At 42.9% G+C, this 22,091-nt stretch overlaps 1 protein-coding gene and 1 long non-coding RNA gene across 2 annotated transcripts in view; one reads left to right on the top strand and one right to left on the bottom strand.

The window, feature by feature from the left end:
- LOC138962000 (uncharacterized) overlaps nt 1–22,091 on the top strand; it is a 231,751-nt gene that overhangs the window by 185,437 nt on the left and 24,223 nt on the right. The gene's annotated exons all lie outside the window — the stretch shown is intronic.
- LOC138961995 (GTPase IMAP family member 8-like) lies at nt 1,086–14,770 on the bottom strand. Its single transcript, XM_070333689.1, has 7 exons — nt 14,635–14,770; nt 11,831–12,101; nt 10,533–10,709; nt 9,719–9,970; nt 7,723–7,921; nt 7,034–7,209; nt 1,086–4,964 (listed from the first exon to the last, which is right to left on the bottom strand). The coding sequence occupies exons 2-7, from the start codon at nt 12,041–12,043 to the stop codon at nt 4,416–4,418; spliced, it is 1,566 nt and encodes a 521-aa protein (XP_070189790.1). The 5' UTR covers nt 12,044–12,101; nt 14,635–14,770; the 3' UTR covers nt 1,086–4,415.

Here is a 22,091-nt window from a genome sequence, read left to right as displayed (position 1 = left end):
CCCATACGCACATATGGACAGACAGACATACACACCTTTACAAACAAACACACATACACGCACACACATACACGTATGCACACACACACACACCACACACACACTCACACACACACACGAGTACAGACTCATGCACGCGTGCGCGCACACACACACATACACAAATACGCACACACACCCCACACATACTCACACACACACGAGTACAGACTCATGCACGCGTGCACACACACACACAAATACACACACACACACACACACACACACACACACTCACACACACACACGAGTACAGACTCATGCACGCGTGCGCACACACATACACACACACACACACACACAAATACACACACACACACACCACACACACACACGAGTACAGACACATGCACGCGTGCGCACACACAAATACACACACACACCACACACACACTCACACACACACACACACAAATACACACACACACACACACACACACACACACACGAGTACAGACTCATGCACGCGTGCGCACACACAAATACACACACACAGACACACACACACACACACCACACACACACTCACACACACACGAGTACAGACTCATGCACGCGTGCGCACACACACACAAATACACACACACACACACACACACACACACACACACACACACACACACACACACACACAAACAGTAACACTAACACATGTGCACAAAATGAACACAAACACACACACCGCGCGAGAGAGAAAGACTACAGGGAGGCATGACGTCATGATGCATTAATTGACGTCAAAGACTTTCGACCGTGACGTATTCTTCTTACGCGAGCTTTATCCATAGACTTGGAAACTACGGAATTTCTACCCGTCCAAAGCGGCCTTGGGTGGCGTTTGCTCAAAAAATGGGGGCGCCAATTTTACCCACCGTATTTTTGTTAGTATGGTCCCAATTTTTGGTGAACTTCCATCTCCAACTGTGGCCCATTTTCGGGCACAAAGAATCCTTCTTTATCATGTATTATTCGGTATGCACATTTCTCAAATCGATTACAGTATAGCGTTCACGGGATACCTCCAGCTTCGCTGGGATTATTGAATTGACAATACATTAACTTGTGTCTTAAGCTTTGTTTGTTTTAATTGTTCAAAAACCCAAGATTGCAATGTTGTATTGGTATTGTTTATACTTTAACATTTTGAAATTAGTATCTAACACAGAAGAAAACGTTGCATAGTTAAGTGTCACTATAGTACACACAAAAGAAAGTCTGAGACAAAAGAGGCCAGTTGTGGGTGAATACAGTTCTAATCAAACAAAATAGTACAGCTAGCTACGTCGGACACACACACACACACACACACACACACACACACACACACACACACACACATACACACACACACACACACACACACACACACACACACACACACACACACACACACACGCGCGCGCGCGCGTTTTGTCATTCTGGTTTTAATATCAAATACAAATGATGCACACGTAAGTCAGAAGACCTGAAAAGTGATACTTGGCAGAGGTGGTGTTTGGGGAAAGTGAATGGAATAGCGGTTATCGTTCTGCCAATATATTACGATCAGGTACTTTCCTCATTATTATCTTTGGAAAAAATATGTCATTACATTTAGTCAAGTTTTGACTAAATGTTTTAACGTAGAGGGGGAATCGAGACGAGGGTCGTGGTGTATGTGTGTGTGTCTGTCTGTGCGTGTGTGTGTGTAGAGCGATTCAGACCAAACTACTGGACCGATCTTTATGAAATTTTACATGAGAGTTTCTGGGAATGATATCCCCGGATTTTTTTTCTCTTTTTTTCGATAAATACCTTTGATGACGTCATATCCGGCTTTTTGTAAAAGTTGAGGCGGCACTGTCACACCCTCATTTTTCAATTAAATTGATTGAAATTTTGGCCAAGCAATCTTCGACAAAGGCCAGACTTCAGTATTGCATTTCAGCTTGGTGGCTTAAAAATTAATTAATGACTTTGGTCATTAAAAATCTGAAAATTGTAAAAAAAATAATTTGTTTTTAAAACGATCCAAATTTACGTTCTTCTTATTTTTCATCATGTTCTGATTCCAAAAACATATAAATATGTTATATTCGGATTAAAAACAAGCTCTGAAAATTAAAAATATAAAAATTATTATTAAAATAAAATTTCCGAAATCGATTTAAAAACAATTTCATCTTATTCCTTGTGGGTTCCTGATTCCAAAAACATATAGATGTGATATGTTTGGATTAAAAACACGCTCATAAAGTCAAAAAGAATAGAGATAAAGAAAAACGTGTTATCCTTCTCAGCACAACTACTACCCCCCGCTCTTCTTGTCAATTTCACTGCCTTTGCATCGAGCGGTGGACTGACGATGCTACGAGTATACGCTCTTGCTGTAAAAATGCAGTGAGTTCAGTTTCATTCTGTTAGTTCGACAGCTTGACTAAATGTTGTAATTTCGCCTTACGCGACTTGTTTTTTAACTACCAAGGATAACTTTTATTCCCGTTAAATCGGAAACAACACCGACTAAACAAACCAAGACGTGTCCTCTTCCCGCAGTGGGGCACTGCGGTTATGAAATTAAAAGCCCCTCCTGTTTTTGGAACCGCAGGAGCTTTCTAGTTTGCTGTTAGGTAGATTTTTGGTTCCTCTTTCCTGTCATGCTCTCTTTTTCTTCATGAATTCTTTTCTTTTTTCTGCCTTCTTGCTCATTCACCTGTATTTTTTCCAAAAATCTCTTCTCTTGCCGCTTGTCTCGCGATTCATGTATAGTTTAATCTGTTAGTGTTCTGATGTAAGTCCAGCAGTAGATAGGTTAAGCCTATTTTAACATACTGGAAACTGGTAATCTTCCAGTAGGTATTAATTTAGTTTTACTAAAGCCTGCTGGGACACAAGTAATGGGTTAGTGCATTTGTAAACAGGAATCGCTTGACAAGTGGCCCCCTTCATCCCCCCCTTCCTCGTCCTGATATGGCTCTGCGTAGTCGGCTGGACGTTAAGCAACAAATAAACAAACAAACAAACAAACAAACAAACGTGTCCTCTTGACTGTCTCTCCGAAAGTTTGAAAAAACGTCACAGCCTATAATGCCAATAATGGCGTCTGGTAAAAGTTCTTTCCCTTCTTCTGCGTGTTTCCCGAGAAACTGAAAAGAAATTTCTAAAACAAATATTTTGTCGGTGACTGTGTCAAATTATCAGTAGAAAGTTACTCGTAAGGTGACCGCCAGGATGTGCATGCATCGGTTTCGTATGTCATCACACACCATCTTGATACGCATCACAGATCTTAATTGCGCCAAGGACAATCTACACCCACACATTAACAACAAACATTAACAGCCTATTTTGTTTTCTCCGTAAAGTGGAATAGTTTTGCTGAACTGATCTTGCACATTGACATATGTGTCAGTAATATAACACGAACTAAACCAAAAGCTCCCACTCTTCTCGAAACGCAGCTGGGTTGCAGTGTTTCAGAATGTATTCAAGTTGAGGAATGCTCTTATCCCGTGTAAAAGCCTGAACAGATATAGAACTGCCTACATGATGCAGGGGCGGAGCAGTTAAGCCAGAGGGGGAGGGGGGTACAACCTGGGGTCCAGGGGTAGACCCCTTGTGGGGTACAGGGGCAAGGCTATTTTATGAACAATTTATGGCTTATCCTTGATTTTAAACATGATCAACTGGTGTCAGCAGCCACTCATTATTTCTTTTAAAGTTAGTATTAAATCTTTCTTTTTGGACAGCCGGGGAGGGGGGGGCCGTAACCCCTGTAACCACCCCCCTAATCCGCCCCTGTGATGGTTTATCCAGAAGGAAGGTATCTACTCCGACTTTTAAATCACAACCTGACTATCAGCAGCAATAACGGGCCTACAAGTAAAGCTGCAAAGATATAATATAAACATCAGCAAAGCCACTATGTACAATGAAACACTCGATTCCGCGAATGAATGCTATAATCCTTTTCACTCTTGAGTGCACATCCTTTGCACTGTAGGCCTTAATTAATACGAAATCATCTCACTTGTTTATATGCCTTATATATAAGTATTCTTTCATTCTATTTCCTCTTCTTCCTGCTTTTGCTGTTGTTATTGATATTGTTGTTGTGGTTGTTGACATTTTTCTTCCTTTTCTGTTTCTTCTTATCCTCCCTACCTTTCTTTTTCTTTTCGTTCTTTCTTTTTAGCTTGCTTCCGTTTCTCTTTCATGTATCAATTCCTTCAAACCTCTCGTCATATATCTCTCTTCTCTTCGTCTTCTCGTCTCTTCCCCATCGCCATTATCATTTTCTTTCCTTGTTTGTGTGTTTCTCACCCTCCCTTCCCTTATTTCCTCTTTGGTACTTTCCCCTTCTTTTCTTCCTGTCGCCTTTTTTTCTGCAGCCCTTCCTAAATCACCACACATCTCCAGGAATGACCATGTGATTGTTGAGCAGGCTGAACTCTTACTGGTGATTCTTCTGTGGTTGTATCGTAATTCTTCTCCGTTGCAATCTTCTTGCTCATCTGCAGCGGCTGCCCTTTATTCTTTTCCTTCAATGTTGCTATTTCTTGCAACAAGCGGTTTCTCTGAAGCAACGTTTTCGTCGCTGACGTCGTTTTGTTGTCAAAAACCATGTATCTGTTCTTTGCCGCTGTGAGCAGATTCTGAAGCAAGGCCGGCGCGGATTTGATGTCGTCATCGATCGTTGTGCGTTTTTTCGTCAGCTCGTCTCCTCCTGTGAAGATGATGATGACGTGTTTGTTGAAATCGTCACCGATGACGCGCTGGAAGCCTTGGAAGGCTTTGTAGTCCTCGTCCTTGAAGCGTTCGTTGGCCTTCGCTACAAGGAGGACAACGTCTGGTCCAGGGTCGAGTTTGGAGAACCATTTCTGAACATCCTTCGACAGACCGTGACGGTCCCCGTCCTTTGGGCTGATTCCTGGAGTGTCCACTATCTGCATGAAAAAGACAAAAACGAAAACGACTTTGTTGGTTTTCTTCTTTAGATATGTAATTGCTCGTGCATGCGAACAACAAGAAGTCGTTGTTAAAAAAACAATGTCTCACTTACGGTCATTTTGGTGGGTTTATTTAGATTTAGAAAACAAAACGAAGAAGAGAACCGATCGATACTGCTAACTATATGACGGCGGAGTAACAATTCGATGCTATAATTTGAAGACGAAAGAAAAGATGCATTACCTGTTTATTCACTGCTATGTACCATCATATGCACGACCTCATATATCTGTTTCATCTACCCTTTAGGAAGAGGACAAAAGGGACTCATATAAGCAACATGAATTTGCAAAAGATACTGTTTGCTGTTTCTTCTTCAAGTTGCTCAAGACAGAACTGACTACTTTCTATCATGGGCTCAAAAAGAAATGTTGAAACAGCTAGCTTATCTGATTAATGGAAACAGATCTTCACACATGGGAAAACAAATGTGGATATCAAAATGGGGTCTGCGTTGGGTCCCTAGCTAGGTGTGTAGCGACGGGCGCTGTGGCGGGGTGGTAAGACGTCGGCCTCTTAATCGGAAGGTCGAGGGTTCGAATCCCGGCCGCGGCCGCCTGGTGGGTTAAGTGTGGAGATTTTTCCGATCTCCCAGGTCAATTTATGTGCAGACCTGCTTGTGGCTTATCCCCCTTCGTGTATACACGCAAGCGCAAGACCAAGTGCGCACGGAAAAGATCCTGTAATCCATGTCAGAGTTCGGTGGGTTATAGAAACACGAAAATACCCAGCATGCTTCCTCCGAAAGCGGCGTATGGCTGCCTTAATGGCAGGGTAAAAACGGTCATACACGTAAAATTCCACTCGTGCAAAAACACGAGTGTACGCGGGAGTTTCAGCCCACGAACGCAGAAGAAGAAGAAGAAGGTGTGTAGCGCGCTGGTTTTGGGACCAGTTCGTCGCTATTGTCATGGGTTCAATACATGCCCAGGTACTGTGGGGTCTTTTTTTTAGAGGTATTTCCCAGAGTCAACATTCATTGCCGACTCTAAGCGAACAGAATCGTAACATCCTCGTGAATAAATTCATGTAAAAATACCAATCCAAAAACAGAGACTGCCAACGTTCCAAAATTCAGAATCAAAAAACAAGAAAGGTAGGTTGTTGGAAAGTTTGTTATTGACAAAACTATACATTCACATTTTTAATAACCCTAATAAATAATTTAAATAATAAATAAACCCTATTAATAAGTTAATGTAATGTTTTGTCAATAACAAACGTTCCAACAACCTACCTTTCTTTGTTTTTTGATTACCAATGCGCACGTTAAAGATCTCGAGTTTCCAGCAAAAGTCTAAGGACTTGGAAACACACATGATATACATAGCATGCACACCCTCAATAACGGTGTCACGACCTGAAACCTCTGCTGAACAATCCTTCTCATTGCGGTCAATGCGCATGCACCAATCTTGGACTTAAAAAAATGCGACCCTTTGACCGAACGAACCATGGGTTAGGGTTAGGGTTAGGGTTAGGATTATGATTAGGGTAAGGGTTAGGGTTAGATTGTTCACAACCTGATTAATCTCCCCATGTTATCGCATGCGCATTGACCGCAATGAGAAGGATTGTTCAGGTAGAGTTTTCAGTTCGTGACAACGGCGTCATGCTGCACATGTAGCAGGGTAAACAAACGGTGTGGCATGCAACACTTTTACCATAAGGTGAAACCTGAGTGTATAAAGTTCAGGAACGCAGAAGAAGAACAAGAAAGAAGAAGAAATGGGACACTTTTACCTCTGTTGGGAAACCAGTCAGGTAGTAAGTACTTTTTGAAAGTCAAATGGGGTCAAACTCACTTCATTTAGTTATTCCAGTTGAACATGCAAATACAGTTTACGGAATGAGTTGAAGTTATTATTAACAAATATTGGTTTTTTTTATCACCACGGTTCTCTCAATCTGAAAAGTTGGGGATCTTCCGACAGCTTTCTTGATTTTGGAACACTGTTTTTTGATTTTTTTGTCGAAATGAAGATATGTCTAGCGAACCGCCTACCTCCAGATCAAAACCTCGTGAGCTGGCGGTGGCCTTGCCACAGGACTTGGTACCGGTTGCAAGACCCGTGTGAACTTTGAACTCAGGTTTTGTGCACAAGATACTGTTTCCGGTGGCGCTCTTTCCACTTCCGCTGGATCCAAGAAGCACAACGCGAAGAGATTTAGCTCCATAACCTGAAAAGCAAAGTTAGGACACATTTCTTGACATTAGACAATGACATTGAGATCCACTTTTGTTCATGAAAGATGCAAACAGAATTCTACAAGATATAATTTTCACTTATGTACATAGTTGGTAGTTGTGAAACAATCTTTACTAACCATGACGTTTTACTCACTATTTACGCTAGTGTTGTAGAATTTGACGACACTGTCCAGTAGCCTCGTCACTAACTAGTTTATGTCTGTGAGTCAAAGCACACTCGTAAACTATAAGCAGCCAAAGACTCGCATGACTTTATGGATATTGACAATTAAATTTGTATAAACAAAATTATCCTATGATGTGTTATGCCCGAAAGAGAAGGACACATTCACATACAACGGCGATCAAGCAGGAAATTACTTTTCAACATATGATAATCCTTTATCACTTTGACCACGCGATTCGAGTCGGCGGTCAACAGGACACTCATACAGTTGACGGGACCTACTCAGATTGGTCTGTGATCAAGAAGATACACTTACTGTTTACGTTAGCGTTGTGCAAGTCAATAACGATGTCCAGCAGGCTCGCTACTCCTATGTGCCTGTCGTCATTTACCACTCGCTGGTTTTCAAGGACGCCTTCAGCTAAGTTGCTAAGCATGACGTAACGACCTTTCGCGTCTTCGAGCACCTGTTTTAGTTCCTTGTTGGCCCGCTGAAGCTGTTCCTGAAAGTTGTTCTGTGACAAGAACATACAAAAGATACCTTTTCAGAATAAAACGGCTGTCGGAATTTGGTCAGGTAAAACAACTGCTAAATTGATAGAGGCCACATGTCGAGTCTCAGTGAATATTAAAAATATTGGTCGAAGTTAGCGGAACCTGAAAAATGCGAGCTTCTACTTGTTCCTTCTTCCTTCAGTTGTTCAAAGAAAAAAAGGAGTTTTTGGACTAAAGTTTGATCGAATCCTATTCACTCAACCAGTCTACCTGCGCAGGCGATTGATTAAAGCGCGGTTGTATAATTCCGTGAAAATCTTTTAACACTTCATGTCAATTTCTCTGTTTTTGACTAAAATCAAGTACACAGATATGTTGCTATTCTGCTGTGGCGGTAAAGGCATAATTATATTGTGTGTTCTGTTTATGTTTTGGTATTGCAAAGGACATTTTTCATTCGTCGAATCGGAGTAGCAGACGAACTTTTGCACCCGTGTTCCAACGTTAAATACTGAATGAAGTTCGGTTTTCTGGGGCAAAACAGAGTATGAAACCGCTTTATGTACTTTAAATTGATGGGATGTGTGCATTTTGGCTGCGTGGGATCTGTTTACAAAATGAAATATTGTTGAAAATTGACCGTCGCCCGGATATATTATTGCAGTCTTTTGGCAAGGAAACTGAGTGTATTGAAATTTGAAAGGGGAACTACTCTTGAATCTAGACAAAGTATGAGAGATAGATTTCGAGTCAGAAAACAACCGAACTCATGGATTTTATATGGAGATTCATGTGTTTAAGCCTGAAGTTGCTAGTTTAAATGCAGGATGTTTGTATTGTTTGCTCCAGAGATGTATATTTCGTACATTAGAGCGTTCGGAACTTTTCAGTCGCAAAAGTAGTGCCCGCAAAGAACAGCTTCTCAACCCATGAACTATCGAGGATTCATGCTGTCGCTGGCTAGTTATTTGTTTCGTTGCTGGGTGTTTATAAAAAAAATAATTCGCCCTACAAGTTTACAGAGGTAAAGATCAAGCAGAGGGGGGAATAAGTGAGGGTTAACCCTGGAAGTTACACGTTCCTCCGTTCCCGTGTAAACAATCATATGCACCTCCACAGATCTGTCCATGGGATAAGGGCATCTTGCCACTTGAACACACACCACACATCTGTAGCAACTAGCTGTTATCGGTCCAGCGTGGTACCTATGTCAAACTGCGACATTATTACCCCCCCCCCTCTCTCTCTCTCCCCCCCCCCCCCCCCCCGAAAAAAAAGCCCACTCTGCAAAGGAATCAGACAGGTTGTTGAATTTTGTCGAGTGCCGAGATTGAAGAAAGCTCTTATAGAATGTAAAAGTCTGGACATATCTGTGGTGGTTCACGGGATGATTCACGCGAAATGGAAAGTGCATTTAATCAAGAGCCTACCCTAATACGAATCGACAATAGCTGTAGAATGTAACTGCTCTGAAAAGAAAGCAGTCAATTGGCTGATATTATAGCATCAGAACTGGCAACCTCTTGGACAAAGACATCTTTTAGTCGACATTGCTACGAACTTCGAATATTTTGCCTTTTCCCAAATTGTTTTTAGCAGATTGAAATGATTGTCACTTTCGAAATGTATTTAGGAAAAAGCTAGGTCTCTGAATTGTTGCGTGAGATAATGTGGAAGGATGCACTTCTTCCGTGCGAAAGCCTGGAGAGACCTGTGGTGGTTAACATTATCCCGTATGCCCAAGGGACAATGCCTTAAAATTATGATATCCTTAAATGGAAATCCCTTAAAAAGAAAGTCGATCGTTAGATGTTTACCCTGTCAGCTGGAGGCAGTTTATCTCCCATGGTAAAGACAACCACCATATTGTTGAACATCCGTTCTCCTAGCAGTTCCCGAGTCTTCCGATAGGTGGCGTACTCTTCTGGCGTAAAGCGAACATCCGCTCTGACGACGAGACAGATGGCGGAAGAATACGGAAAGGTCAAGGTCGTACAGAGTTGCACTTCTTTTCGCACTGCTTCGTCGGTCATGTCACAGGTCACGTCCGGAAAATCCACAACCTGAACCTGTCATACGAGATGAGACATAAAGATTAGACATGTAATCATAAAACATGATATAACGCAGCAGACGTTATTTTAGTGCTGCAAATGTGCATATTCTTAACTCCTCATGAGAAAATGTATGCAAATACTAAATTACGCCAAACAAAATACGTAGATGTCACATCGCAGACTGAATAATATTGGATGGACAACATATCGACAAGTCGATTGAACGTTGGATTTGCTTTCCTTGAGCCATGCGACGTCACAGTCCGACCTAACTACTTATTTAAGTGGCTGACCGAGACTAGAAAGAAGTGTGCACGTGTGTGAGCATTCAATAGTTCAAAATGTAAGATTAAAAAAAAAACATTCTAACAACTAACACAAATCCATGCAAAAAAAAAAAAATTCTGAAAATATGACACTTAAAACAAATTTCGACTGTACTTGTTACAAACTCGACCACTAGCGCAGCGACTGTCTCGACGGCTAGGGCGCTCTATTAGAACAATGACTGTCTCAATCTGCATCAAATGTCAGACAGAACAAAATGCAAATAAATTATGTTTACTATACGCACTTTCAGCTTCATTGTGCCGTGAAACATATGGAACTCTGCAAGCTGGGTGTGTTCAGTGGCCGACAGAATCCCCATGGACACTTTGAAGGGTGGCGTAGGTGGGGCAAGAATAGCATTTCCGGTGGAGCTCTTCCCGTTTCCGGTTTTACCAATGAGGACAATCTGTAGTTCCGCATCCTGCAACAGTTTGAATTAAAGACAGAAGCTGCAAAATGCAAACACTGGATAATGTCATTAAAATCCTGTTGCCTCCTAAGCGTTTATTAGTGAGATTTCGTACTGTGGAGGGGGAAGGGCGGGAGGGGGGGGAGGGGGTCGAAAGCATTTTTGTTCGACACTACATGTTATATACATGGAATGAAGAAAACTATTCTTAAACTATTAACAAAGATTCGTTTCATAAATATCTCCGTGTGATGGTCTTCTTGTGATAAAATCAAAAACAACAACATTGAAACCATGCATGCATATGTTAAATTAATCGATCAATCAATTAATCAATCAATCAGTTAGTAAATCAAGCAGTGCCAAATACAAATCTCCCGCAAATAGCTAGAGTCCAATCAAACATTAACCCGTCATTTCAATCACCCATTTATTCCCGCTCATCGAAACCACCCTCAAAGGCAAGGAAGATGACCTCAGGGTGGACAGAGAAAGAACTGAATGTGGAAGAGGGACGCACCTCAACATGGCAAATAATAATATAATAATAATAATAATAAATGAGCATTTACATAGCGCAACATCAAAACTTTACAATCATGCTCTAACAAAATAATCTTGTGAACACATCAAATCAGAGACATAAAAGGAACCAACTAGCAGCATTTCATCTTCCATGCCCGCTAACTCACCCCAATACCCCCACCCCTCCCCCAAGCCCGCAACACCACCAAACAAACAAAAACTCAGTCACGGTACTGACTGAACAAAACTGATCTGAACTGAACCATCCATCTCTCCCTGGACACCTGTGATCTGTTTATGTTTGTCAGTGTACCGAACACTCATGACCTGGCTCAAGCCAGTCATTTACGTCAAGGTATCAATGTTAACAGTTGAAATGTTCTCAGAAACATATGTATACCATGGGCCATGCTGAACATGCGTTTCAGCTGTTTCGCTTTTTTCTTGCCCGAGATGAAGAGCGCCAGATTCAGAATTAACATCAAAGAGGACATGACGGGAAAATGCATATCACACAGCATTTTTTAAGCGAGCCAGTCAGCATAAATCACAAAGAGTGCCTATAACCATAGCAGTCAATCCATCTATCAGCCAATCAATTAGCCAACCTGTTGTGCCGCCTGTCGACCAGAACCCGCATGCCGCTGGTCCTGCCAAGATCCTCGTCTCTCAGCTCCTGGGCCTCTCCTCCCCTTTGGAGCATACGATGGTCCTTGTGGAACTGCAGAGTCTGATGAACGTCTGTTTGAAGCCTTCTGAGCGTTCTCATGACCTCGGGGAGGAGGTCCTTGTGGAGACCTTGAAGGACTACTGCTGTTCATCTTCTCGGAGGGTCTACGTTCTTTAATGGTTCTTGGGGTGTCTGTATCCTTCTGTGTGCTACCGCACCATAACATATTCTTCTTTGAAAGAGACACTGGCACAGGTGCATGAAAACAAACAAACATACACGCGTGGGCGCGCATGAACGTACGCGCTCACGCACGCGAAACCTTCCCCAACCCCAACGCACACACATACACACACTGACACACACATACACACACGCACGCACGCACGCACATCCACCCTTCCCACGCGTACACACATACCTACACACATTTCTACACAAACACACACACACACACACACACACACACACACACACACACACACACACACACATACACACAACATACACACACACACAGGTTGTGGGTGAGTTACCTGAATCTTTTAAAGTGTATCTATTCAAACGCACCATAGTTTCACAGTTGTTACGCCCATCCCACCCCCATCCCAACGTAAATAGAGGTGTATATAGGTTTCACTTTCTTTGTCTGTCTGTCCGACTGTCCGCACTCAGATCTCTGGTGTTTATTGGCCGGTTGAGTAGAAATGTGGTGTTCAGCGTGGAAGTTGGGGACAATTAATCGTGGCAGGAACATATTGGGATCTATGGACAAACCCAGGACATGTTCTTTTATCTACTGTGAACGCTACGCATGCGATATCGGGGACCCATACAAAGTAGAATAACCGTAATGTTTTTGTTTAGTTCCGTTACATGAATATATGTACATGTAAAGTAGAAAAAGGAGCAGAACGGGAAATGTCCCGGTCACCTATTTCTTATGAACAAAAACCGTGCCTTCGACGAGAATACAGAGATGCTGTTTAGCGTCGAATATCGTCGAAACATCATAGCGTCAAACTTGTCCAGAACTTTGTCTGAACTTTTTACACTGTGGGAAAGGTGCCCAAAACTTTTTAACATTGTTGAAATCGTATTGTCATTTTGGCAAATATGCTAAAGCTCATAAATCCTGGCCAAAAAAAAAAACAAAAAAACAACGGCTAAAGATCAAAAGAATGATTTCGTGGTTATTTTTTAAGAAAAACCATGCACTCAATAAGAATAACAGAACACAAATGTCATGTAAATGCCAAGCATTTGCGAAGAAAATGTCAACCTGACACAAACATAATTCAAGTACTCGAGTTCTCGATAGTAAAGAAGACATACTGTTATGAAACATAAGGTAAGTGGCAGTTTTTGCCCTTGGTCGAAGTTTAGTCACAGGTGACATGTTGCGTTTATTACATTTGTGACCCTCCAACACGGAATGAGTCGCATGTCACCTTTGCATGATTTTCAAATTTTTACATTTTTCTAAAGAGTTTTTTTATGCTCTATCCAGTGGTGAAAACCGTTTTAGAAAAGAGCGAAAACTGTTTGAGTTAACCAGACACTCCCCGGACTTTTATTAAGCCTAGCGCAGAACCGCGCGAGGTGACATGCGACTCATTTCGTGGTGGAGGGTCACATTTATGTAACCTTCACCAAAAGAAGTTCAGTTTCTCAAAAATAGGTTCGTGAAAAAGGGAAGGGGGTGAATCATACGTAGGTGTATAATGTAGGGGTAGGGGTTGTCTTTGTGCGTCAAAGGGTAGGGGTAGGGGGTGGGGGGGTGGAGGGCGGGGCAGGAGTAAGAGGGCGGAGGTTAGACACAAGAGTAACGCAGTAGGTGAAATGTGCCATCGGTTGTTTTGCAAGTTTTGCTTCCCGAGTAGAGCCTATGTGTCGGCGAAGGCGCGGTGAAGAAGTTGCTAAATGCATGGTGATATAACGTCAATAACGTCCACTAACAACCGCCTGCACAGCACTCGTAAACACGCACACACGTCAATAACGTCCACTAACAACCGCCTGCACAGCACTCGTAAACACGCACACACGTCAATAACGTCCACTAACAACCGCCTGCACAGCACTCGTAAACACGCACACACGTCAATAACGTCCACTAACAACCGCCTGCACAGCACTCGTAAACACACACACACACACACACACACACACACACACACACACACACACACACACACACACACACACACACACACACACATACATACACACATGCACACACAGATAGACGGTGAAAATAAAGTGACATCGAAACATGCAGTGTATCTTTCAACCAATACGTTTGAAACTGAACACACTATGTTATATAACGCAGAGACTAATAAGTCGTTGGCTTACCAAAACCGATCAACCAAGACATCACTGACCTAGTGCTAGGGTTAACCCTAACCCTAACCTAAAGCTGAAGCCGAAGTGAACCTCATTTAAATACAAAGGATTTTCTTTTTTTTGGAGCAAATATTCAAAACACACCATATGAATGTAGTTTTTGAATCATAAAATAACGTTTTTAAATTGCGCTGCAAACCTTTTTTGTTTTCTTTTTGCAATTCCTATTTCAAGCAAACATTTGATTAACGAATCAGTTCATTATATAGCTTTTACTTTCATGTTAACCAGATCTTAGCGTCTGTTGTCTTTGTACTCCACGAAGAAACCATTCTGTCAGGCTTTTAATAAGCAGGCATATCCTTGCTGAAATGTAAAAGAAAGTGCTCTTACCTTTAAATGGGCTCATGAGAAAATCAACCAAGCCACTGTTTGGTTAAAACACACAGAGAAACTACGAAGTAAACAAGTATAACATATCATTTTTTTCTGAAACCGTAAATGAATAGACTACACTGCACACGCCGACCCAATTCATGGCGGTAAAGGGGTTAAGCCGACAGGGGGGGGGGGGGGGGCAGGCGGAATAAGCAATGTGCAAGATTGTGTGTATTTTTTTGTTTTTTTGTAATAAGCTCCGCCTTCCAATACCTGTGCCCCAACTCGACGTTCGCTAGCAAGAGAGACGAGCTTGAGAGAGGTCGCATTTGTCAACTTGCTCTCACATCGAATCACATCGCTCACATTTCTACGTGTCTGTCTGTGCGGTGTTGTGCTGGGTGAGCGGTCTGCCTTACATTGCTTGCTTCTCTACTGCGTTTATTCTGCTTAGGTTGCTTCGTTTTGTTTTGCTCTCACGCCACAAACGCTCAACGCTTCGTGCTCACACCTGACTTTTAACTACCTGATTTTACTACTTGGCCTGCTACAGGTGCTGTACGGTCTGTGCTTTTTACTTTGCCTTTTTGGCCGCTGTTTGCTTATGTTTATGCTTGGGCTTTTTGTTTGTTTTGTTCCGCTCAACGCTCCGGTGACTTTCTTTCGACCTTAACCGATTGGGCTTGATTTAACTCTGGTCACTTTTATTTCCGCGCCTCGTTGCTGAGGCCCTTTTATTTCTTTTATTTCTATGCCCAGTGGTAAGCATAGCCCTTGATGCGGATTTTTAAACCACCTGTGCTTGTTGGTTTCTTACTGTTTCTTCGTTGTTGTTAATTTTATTTCTTTTAAGTCGTGAGCTGTCCTAACTCTGCTTTTACCGTGCCTTTTAATCCTGAGTTGCTAAACCGTGCTTTTTTTTCTTTTTTTTTTTCCCCCAAATAGCCCTCGTGCTTTTGCAAGCAAACAGATAGCCCTGGTGCTTTAGCCAACAAACAAATACCCCTGATGCTGTACTGGCCGAAATATTTTTACAAACAGTTGCACTCATCAGCTGCACACTCTCACGCTCATTGCTACTGACTGCCTTTTGTTTATATAGAACCACGTCCGCCTGTATGTGAGTGTCCTGAATGAATGAGTGGGAGGATAGTGTCTTTAGCTGTAGCTATCTAGCAGACCTACCCCTGAATTCCTCCGGATTAAGAGAGGAGGAGTGGAGCCTGAGCGCCCACCTCCCTCCCCCGCCCAACTTGTTTAACATGCCAAACCTTACTGATACCAGTCTAGAGACTGATGAGGACGGGTCTGTGCCCCCTGGGGGCTCAGAGTCGGCTGCCCAAAAACTAAAAAACAAATTACTCCAGAACAAACTCGAAATACTCAGGGTTTCCCCGTCGGCCAGCTGTTCGGGGGTGGGGTCCCCCTGTAAGAGGCCACATTCCCGATCAATGTCTACCGAGTCAGGAGATGAGATCACCCAAGAAAATACTGTAGATGAAGAAGAAAAGAAGGACGAGTACGTTCTTGTCAAAAACAGAAAAAAATCCAAGAAAAGGAAAACCACCCTTGTCCAAAATCTACCAGCACAGTCCGAAACGGCCGGGACAGAGGTACCTGTCGTTGACGCTACAACAGAGAAAATCCCAACTTCAGAAGATAACCCTCCCCTCAAAAAACGAAAACAAAACCCAAGAACCTTGACAAGTACAAAAAAAACTTTGTTCCCAGAAACATCACCCCCCCCCCCCCCCCCACCAGTCTTTCTCGAGTATCCAGTGATATGCGAGGATCTTAAAAAAGGCCCTGCCACACTTCACGGCCTGGGTCTAAACAGGCTAAAAAACTTCACACTGGCAGTGGGACCCATCCTATCAGTGCGCAAACTCCCTGGAGGAAGCGTGCTGGTGGGGTGCGTCTCACATGCCCAACAAAAAAAACTCCTGTCTCTGACAGAAATAGGGAGCATTGAGATCAAAACCTTTACCCCAGAGGTGACAACAGAGGGAGTTATAAAAAGAGTCCCCTTGTTCCACTCGGACGAGGACCTCAAAGAAATGACCATTACTGTGCGGATTCGGACTGATGGAGGGGGCCTGGTCGAAAAAGGCGGGACCGCCGTCCGACAGATCCGCAGACTAAAAACAAAAGAGGGTAAGGCCTCAGAGGCCGTGCGGATTACATTTAGGGCCGCGGTTCTGCCGGAGAGTGTGGTGCTGGAGGGGGAGGTTTATGGGGTGGAGGCCTTCGCCTGCCCGGTACGGCGCTGCACCTTCTGTCAGAGACTGGGTCACCTTAAGTTTCACTGCAGAGCAAAGAAACCAACGTGCGGCAGGTGTAGCACCTACGGCCACGACGGAAACGGCTGCGACAAAGAAAGATCATGTGTAAACTGCAAAGAGGGTCACTCTTCCTCCTATCAAGGGTGCAAAGAATACAGATTGCGCATGCGGGCAAACAAAATCCGCTCGGCCACCTACATACCATATTCAGAGGCCATGCACCGAGCCCGAATCGAAGTAACACAGGAAAAAGAAAAACTTAACAAACACACAACAGAGACAGGCCCTGCTGAGCGACGCGACGGGTTCTGGCGCGCGCAGCCGGCGAGGCTTACCTCCACTCCACAGCCCGGCTATGCTAAAGCGGCTGTGCGTGGCAGAGACGCTGTGCGTGATGCAGCAAACATACCCCCCACCTCCACCATTAAGAAACATCCCGTCCCTGCTCTCCGCAAAAACCAGTTGGGTAAACAAAAGCATAACCCTCCCCCCGAAGAGCTAGACTTGAACGAGGGACAAACCGAACCAAAAACCATTAACCCAGACGAAATGATCAACGAAATATTTTCAAAAGTTATGACCAAAGTGCAAGAAGGCATGATCGAATCAACAAAGGCAGCCCAACGAGAGGCAGAGAAAGAGTTAGCCGATATAGTTTTAATAAAAATCCAGACTAAAAAAGTCACCCCCGCCACAGAACAAACACCGCTCTTGGATTTCGTGGAACACGCTCTGGTCGGCATGGTCGAGGCCAGACAAAAACAGAGCCCCGGGTCACTGATAGACACACTAGTAGGCATGTTTAATACCATCACTAACACCAGCTCAGGCCCCATCTCACCCAGCGATACCATGCTGGCCCTGGGATCTCTGGCAGGATCAAAAGACCTTACTGCTAAAGATATCCACCAACTAAAATTAACCCTTTAATGGAGAGAAGAGACAGATTAACGTCCACCTGTTTGTCTTTCCTGTTTCTTTTTTCCGTCGCAATGGCGTCAAATAATACAACCCCAGCCCAGTTAGGCAACAACAATAGACTAAAAATTCTACAGTGGAACTGTAGATCTATTAACACTAATATAGCACAACTGCTGAACTTTTTAAAAGAACAAAAGAGTGACATCCTGCTTTTGCAATCACTTCATGTTCCCTTCTCCAAACTGCCAGAGATCCCAGGGTTCTTTTTCCCACCCATAGTCGACTTGACCGATAGGAAAAACACCCAGGTAGCAACATACGTTAAAACAGGCCTACAATTCTCAGCGCTAACCTCCCCTGTAACAGCAAGCGAACATAGTTATTCCTGCCTAATTCAGGTGAATGTCCCAACATTAAAAAAGTTAAACATTTTAAATATATATTACCCCCGGGGCTGCCCTCACGAAAACACCTCGGCCTGGCTAAAGGACTTAACAAACGACACCTGTCACTGGGTGATCGCCAGAGACTTTAACGAACACAGCAGACTCTGGCAGCCTAGTGAAACCAGACCCCACTATTTTTACTGTAAACTGGAAGACAACATAACTAACTCCGAATTATGTATTCTAAATGATGGCAGTGTCACAAGACTGGCTCAAAATAAAGACCAGCGCAGCTCTGCCATTGACTTAACATTAACCAGCCCTGAACTACTACCACTCTCCGAGTGGACTACTTTCCCAGACACCCTGGGCTCTGATCACCTCCCTATTCTCCTAACCATTTTTAACGGCGGAACCGAATCCGAAGAACCTATCTTAAACAGCGCTTTTAATTATAAGAAAGCAGACTGGGCTCTTTTTAACTCACAGTTAACTACTGTTGTTCTGAACGACGTCTTTTCTGAGGACATTGAAACGTTTTATTCTAACCTCAGAGAAACGGTGTTAGACGCCGCAAAGGTCAGTATACCAACTACAAGAAATAGTAATAAACCTAAACTGTTTAAAGGCCACGATTGGTGGAACGAAGATTGTAATAAGGCAACAAAGTTAAAGCGATACTACACATCGCTATATCAAAAAAAAGAGACAACTATAAACTGGGACCTAATGAAAGAGGCACAAGTAAACAGTAATAAAATCCTATCCCAGGCAAAGAAAGATCACTGGGAAAAGTACATCTTAACCTCAGTACAAGATCCTAAAGATATAGGCAACGTTTGGAGCAAAGTAAAAAAGATGCAAAATAAATATAAAGTCCCAGAACGACCACTCATTGTAAATAACACTCTCACAAAGAATAATAAAGAAAAGGCAAATGCGCTGGCAGAGGTCTTTGCAAAGGCCAGCCAGTCCAAACACTTACCTGATGAAAGACTAAAGTTTCGTACGGACACCGCTGAAAAACTCTTTTCGAAATTAAATGAAAATAATGAGAATATCATCAACAGCGCCCTTAAGATAAAAGAATTAGTTAAATGCATTAAGCGGATCAAAAAGGTAAAGAAAGCCACGGGAGCTGACCCCATTTCATATGATGCACTGATCCGTCACTTCCCACCCTCATCATTTTTAAATGTCTTATTACGACTCTATAATGACTGCTGGGAGAAACAGCAAATACCTACGGCTTGGAAAGAAGCCCAAGTGATTGGCATTCCAAAACCTAATAAACCAAAATCGCTACCCGACAGTTATCGGCCTATAGCCCTCACCCCACACCTGGGCAAGATCTACGAACGACTGGTGAAAGACAGACTCGACTTTTACCTGGAAAAAAATAACCTCATACCAACGTGCCAGGCGGGATTTCGTAAAAACCGCTCGTGCCAAGACCACATTGTAAACGTTGTAGAACGTATTAAAAAAAACATTAGCCCACCAGAAAGACACTCTCTTTGGCACCTTTGACGACGTAAAAAAAGCTTTTGACACCGTGTGGCACGCAAAATTATTAGATAAACTACAACACCTGGGTATCACAGGCCGTATCAGTCCTGCATTTTATCAAAGCTTTTATTTCAAACAGAACCATTAACGTTAAAGTGGGCTCAGCCATCTCTGAGAAACATGTCTTAGACATGGGCGTGCCCCAGGGCTCAATTGTCGCGCCGACACTTTTTTCTATCATGTTATATGACATAAATACAGTAAATGTGGGCGGGGCTACCGTTCTGCTCTATGCAGACGACCTCGCACTGCTAGACTCTAAAAGACCGTGTAAACAAGGAAAAACTGGTGTTGATATGACGTCCTATCAGAGTGCAGTCAACAACCTGTGTCAGTATATGGTAGAGAACGGCTTCGAACTCTTACCAGAGAAAACAGTGTTCATGGTAGTATCCAGAAAGACGGTCTTTAAAAAGATATGTTCTATTACAATAAATAACCAAAACATAAAACCCAGCACAACGGTAAAATTCCTAGGGGTAACCATCCACGACAAACTAACATGGACCCCCCACATCAACAACCTAATACAAAAAGCCTCCAAGGCAATAAATGTAATCAGATTCCTCAAAAATAAACCGTGGGCAAACAGCCAAAAAAGTCTAACAATGGTGGTAAGAGCCCTTGTCCGCTCGCGTCTCGAATACGGACAAGAATCCTTTTTTGCCGCATCTAAAAACACACTGAAAAAACTGCAAACTACAGAAGTAAAGGCCTTAAAAATAGCGCTAGACAGAGAACTCAGAACTCAGAATGGTTTATTATTAAGGCCACAGAGAGAGAGAGAGAGAGAGAGAGAGAGAGAGAGAGACAGAGACAGAGACAGAGACAGAGACAGAGTGAGTGAGCGAGCGAGTGAGGAAGAGAGAGAGAGAGAGATAGAGAGTCACACACACACACACACACACACACACACACACACACACACACACACACACACACACACACACACACACACTCACTCACACACACTCACACACACACACACACACACACACACACACACACACACACATACACACACACACACACACACACACACACACTGAAACAGACACACACACGCACACACATACACCGACATACATATACACGTACACAAACCAGGAGTGAGAGCGAGAGAAAAAAGGAGAAAGAGAGAGTCGTCAGTAAGTAGTGGTATTGACACGTAGCGATAATGACACGTAGCGCTAAAAGATGTAGTGCTGTCGACACGTAGTGATAATGGACGAATGATTGCGACTCATCGACAAATTATTTGTAGCACTAATCAACGTAGCTATAGCGGCACGTAGAACAAATGACACGTAGGACAAATGACACGTAGCACAAATGACACGTAGCGCTAGCGATACGCACCCCCGCTCACCACGAAACTCAGAATAGCTTCGTGACGTTGTTATTGCTTCAAATATAAAAGCGTCTTTGGCAGCAGTAGACAAATATTTGCCTGTCTCTATAGTTTATCTGCGGGCTTTCAATTGTCTTTTCATAATGTTTCTTCTCCGTTCATCCCGGAGAAAGCGATTTGTTTTGTTTTATCGTAAGAATGCGTCCCATGTTCCTCGAGAGACAAGTTCAAGGGCGCGCAATATCCCCCTAACGAGCTAGGCAGGGAAAAGATTGGGTGAAATGTTAAAGAAAACATATGCTTATTTGACATTTTACATTCAACTACATTCAGGGGCAGCATGCAGCCACATAAATGAAGACAGTGTCAAGTAATACGCAGAATATACGCTAATTGCAGACATCATGTAACTTCCACGCATACGACATTTTTTGTATAACGCGTCAACAGTAGCTCTCGCATTTTGAAGATATTGTTCTTAATACTCGTCATTAAGGTGGCTTACTTCAGTTTTTAACTAATAAATGAATGCAGATTCCAGACCTAAAATCAAAATAACGATTTTACAAACTTCATTTTTCGAAAAAAGTTGGACCCATTTGGCGACATTTTTTTTACAGCGACCCATATATGAAGGGGGAGGTCATTAATGAATACACAAAACAAAATAGGCCCTAAAACTGACCCCTGGGGGACTCCACTCTATAAACATCCTTTGGGAGAGGTTTTACCGTTTATAGAAACATACTGTGTTCTGTTGACAAGATATGATTTAAAGAATGTTCAGAGAGAGAGAGAGAGAGAGAGAGAGAGAGAGAGAGAGAGAGAGAGAGAGAGAGAGAGAGAGAGAGAGAGAGAGAGAGAATGTGTGCACCCAGCAAAGAAATATGTATGTTTTTATAAACAAACACACCCTCAACAATCATAAAGGAATGTATTTTTGGCGTCGCCAAGGCTCATACC

Source organism: Littorina saxatilis, linkage group LG3, assembly GCF_037325665.1.
Source record: "Littorina saxatilis isolate snail1 linkage group LG3, US_GU_Lsax_2.0, whole genome shotgun sequence".
Lineage (NCBI taxonomy): Eukaryota > Metazoa > Mollusca > Gastropoda > Littorinimorpha > Littorinidae > Littorina > Littorina saxatilis.
The sequence above is the reverse complement of the archived record's forward strand: the minus strand, read 5'-3'. Positions and strand labels throughout refer to the sequence as shown.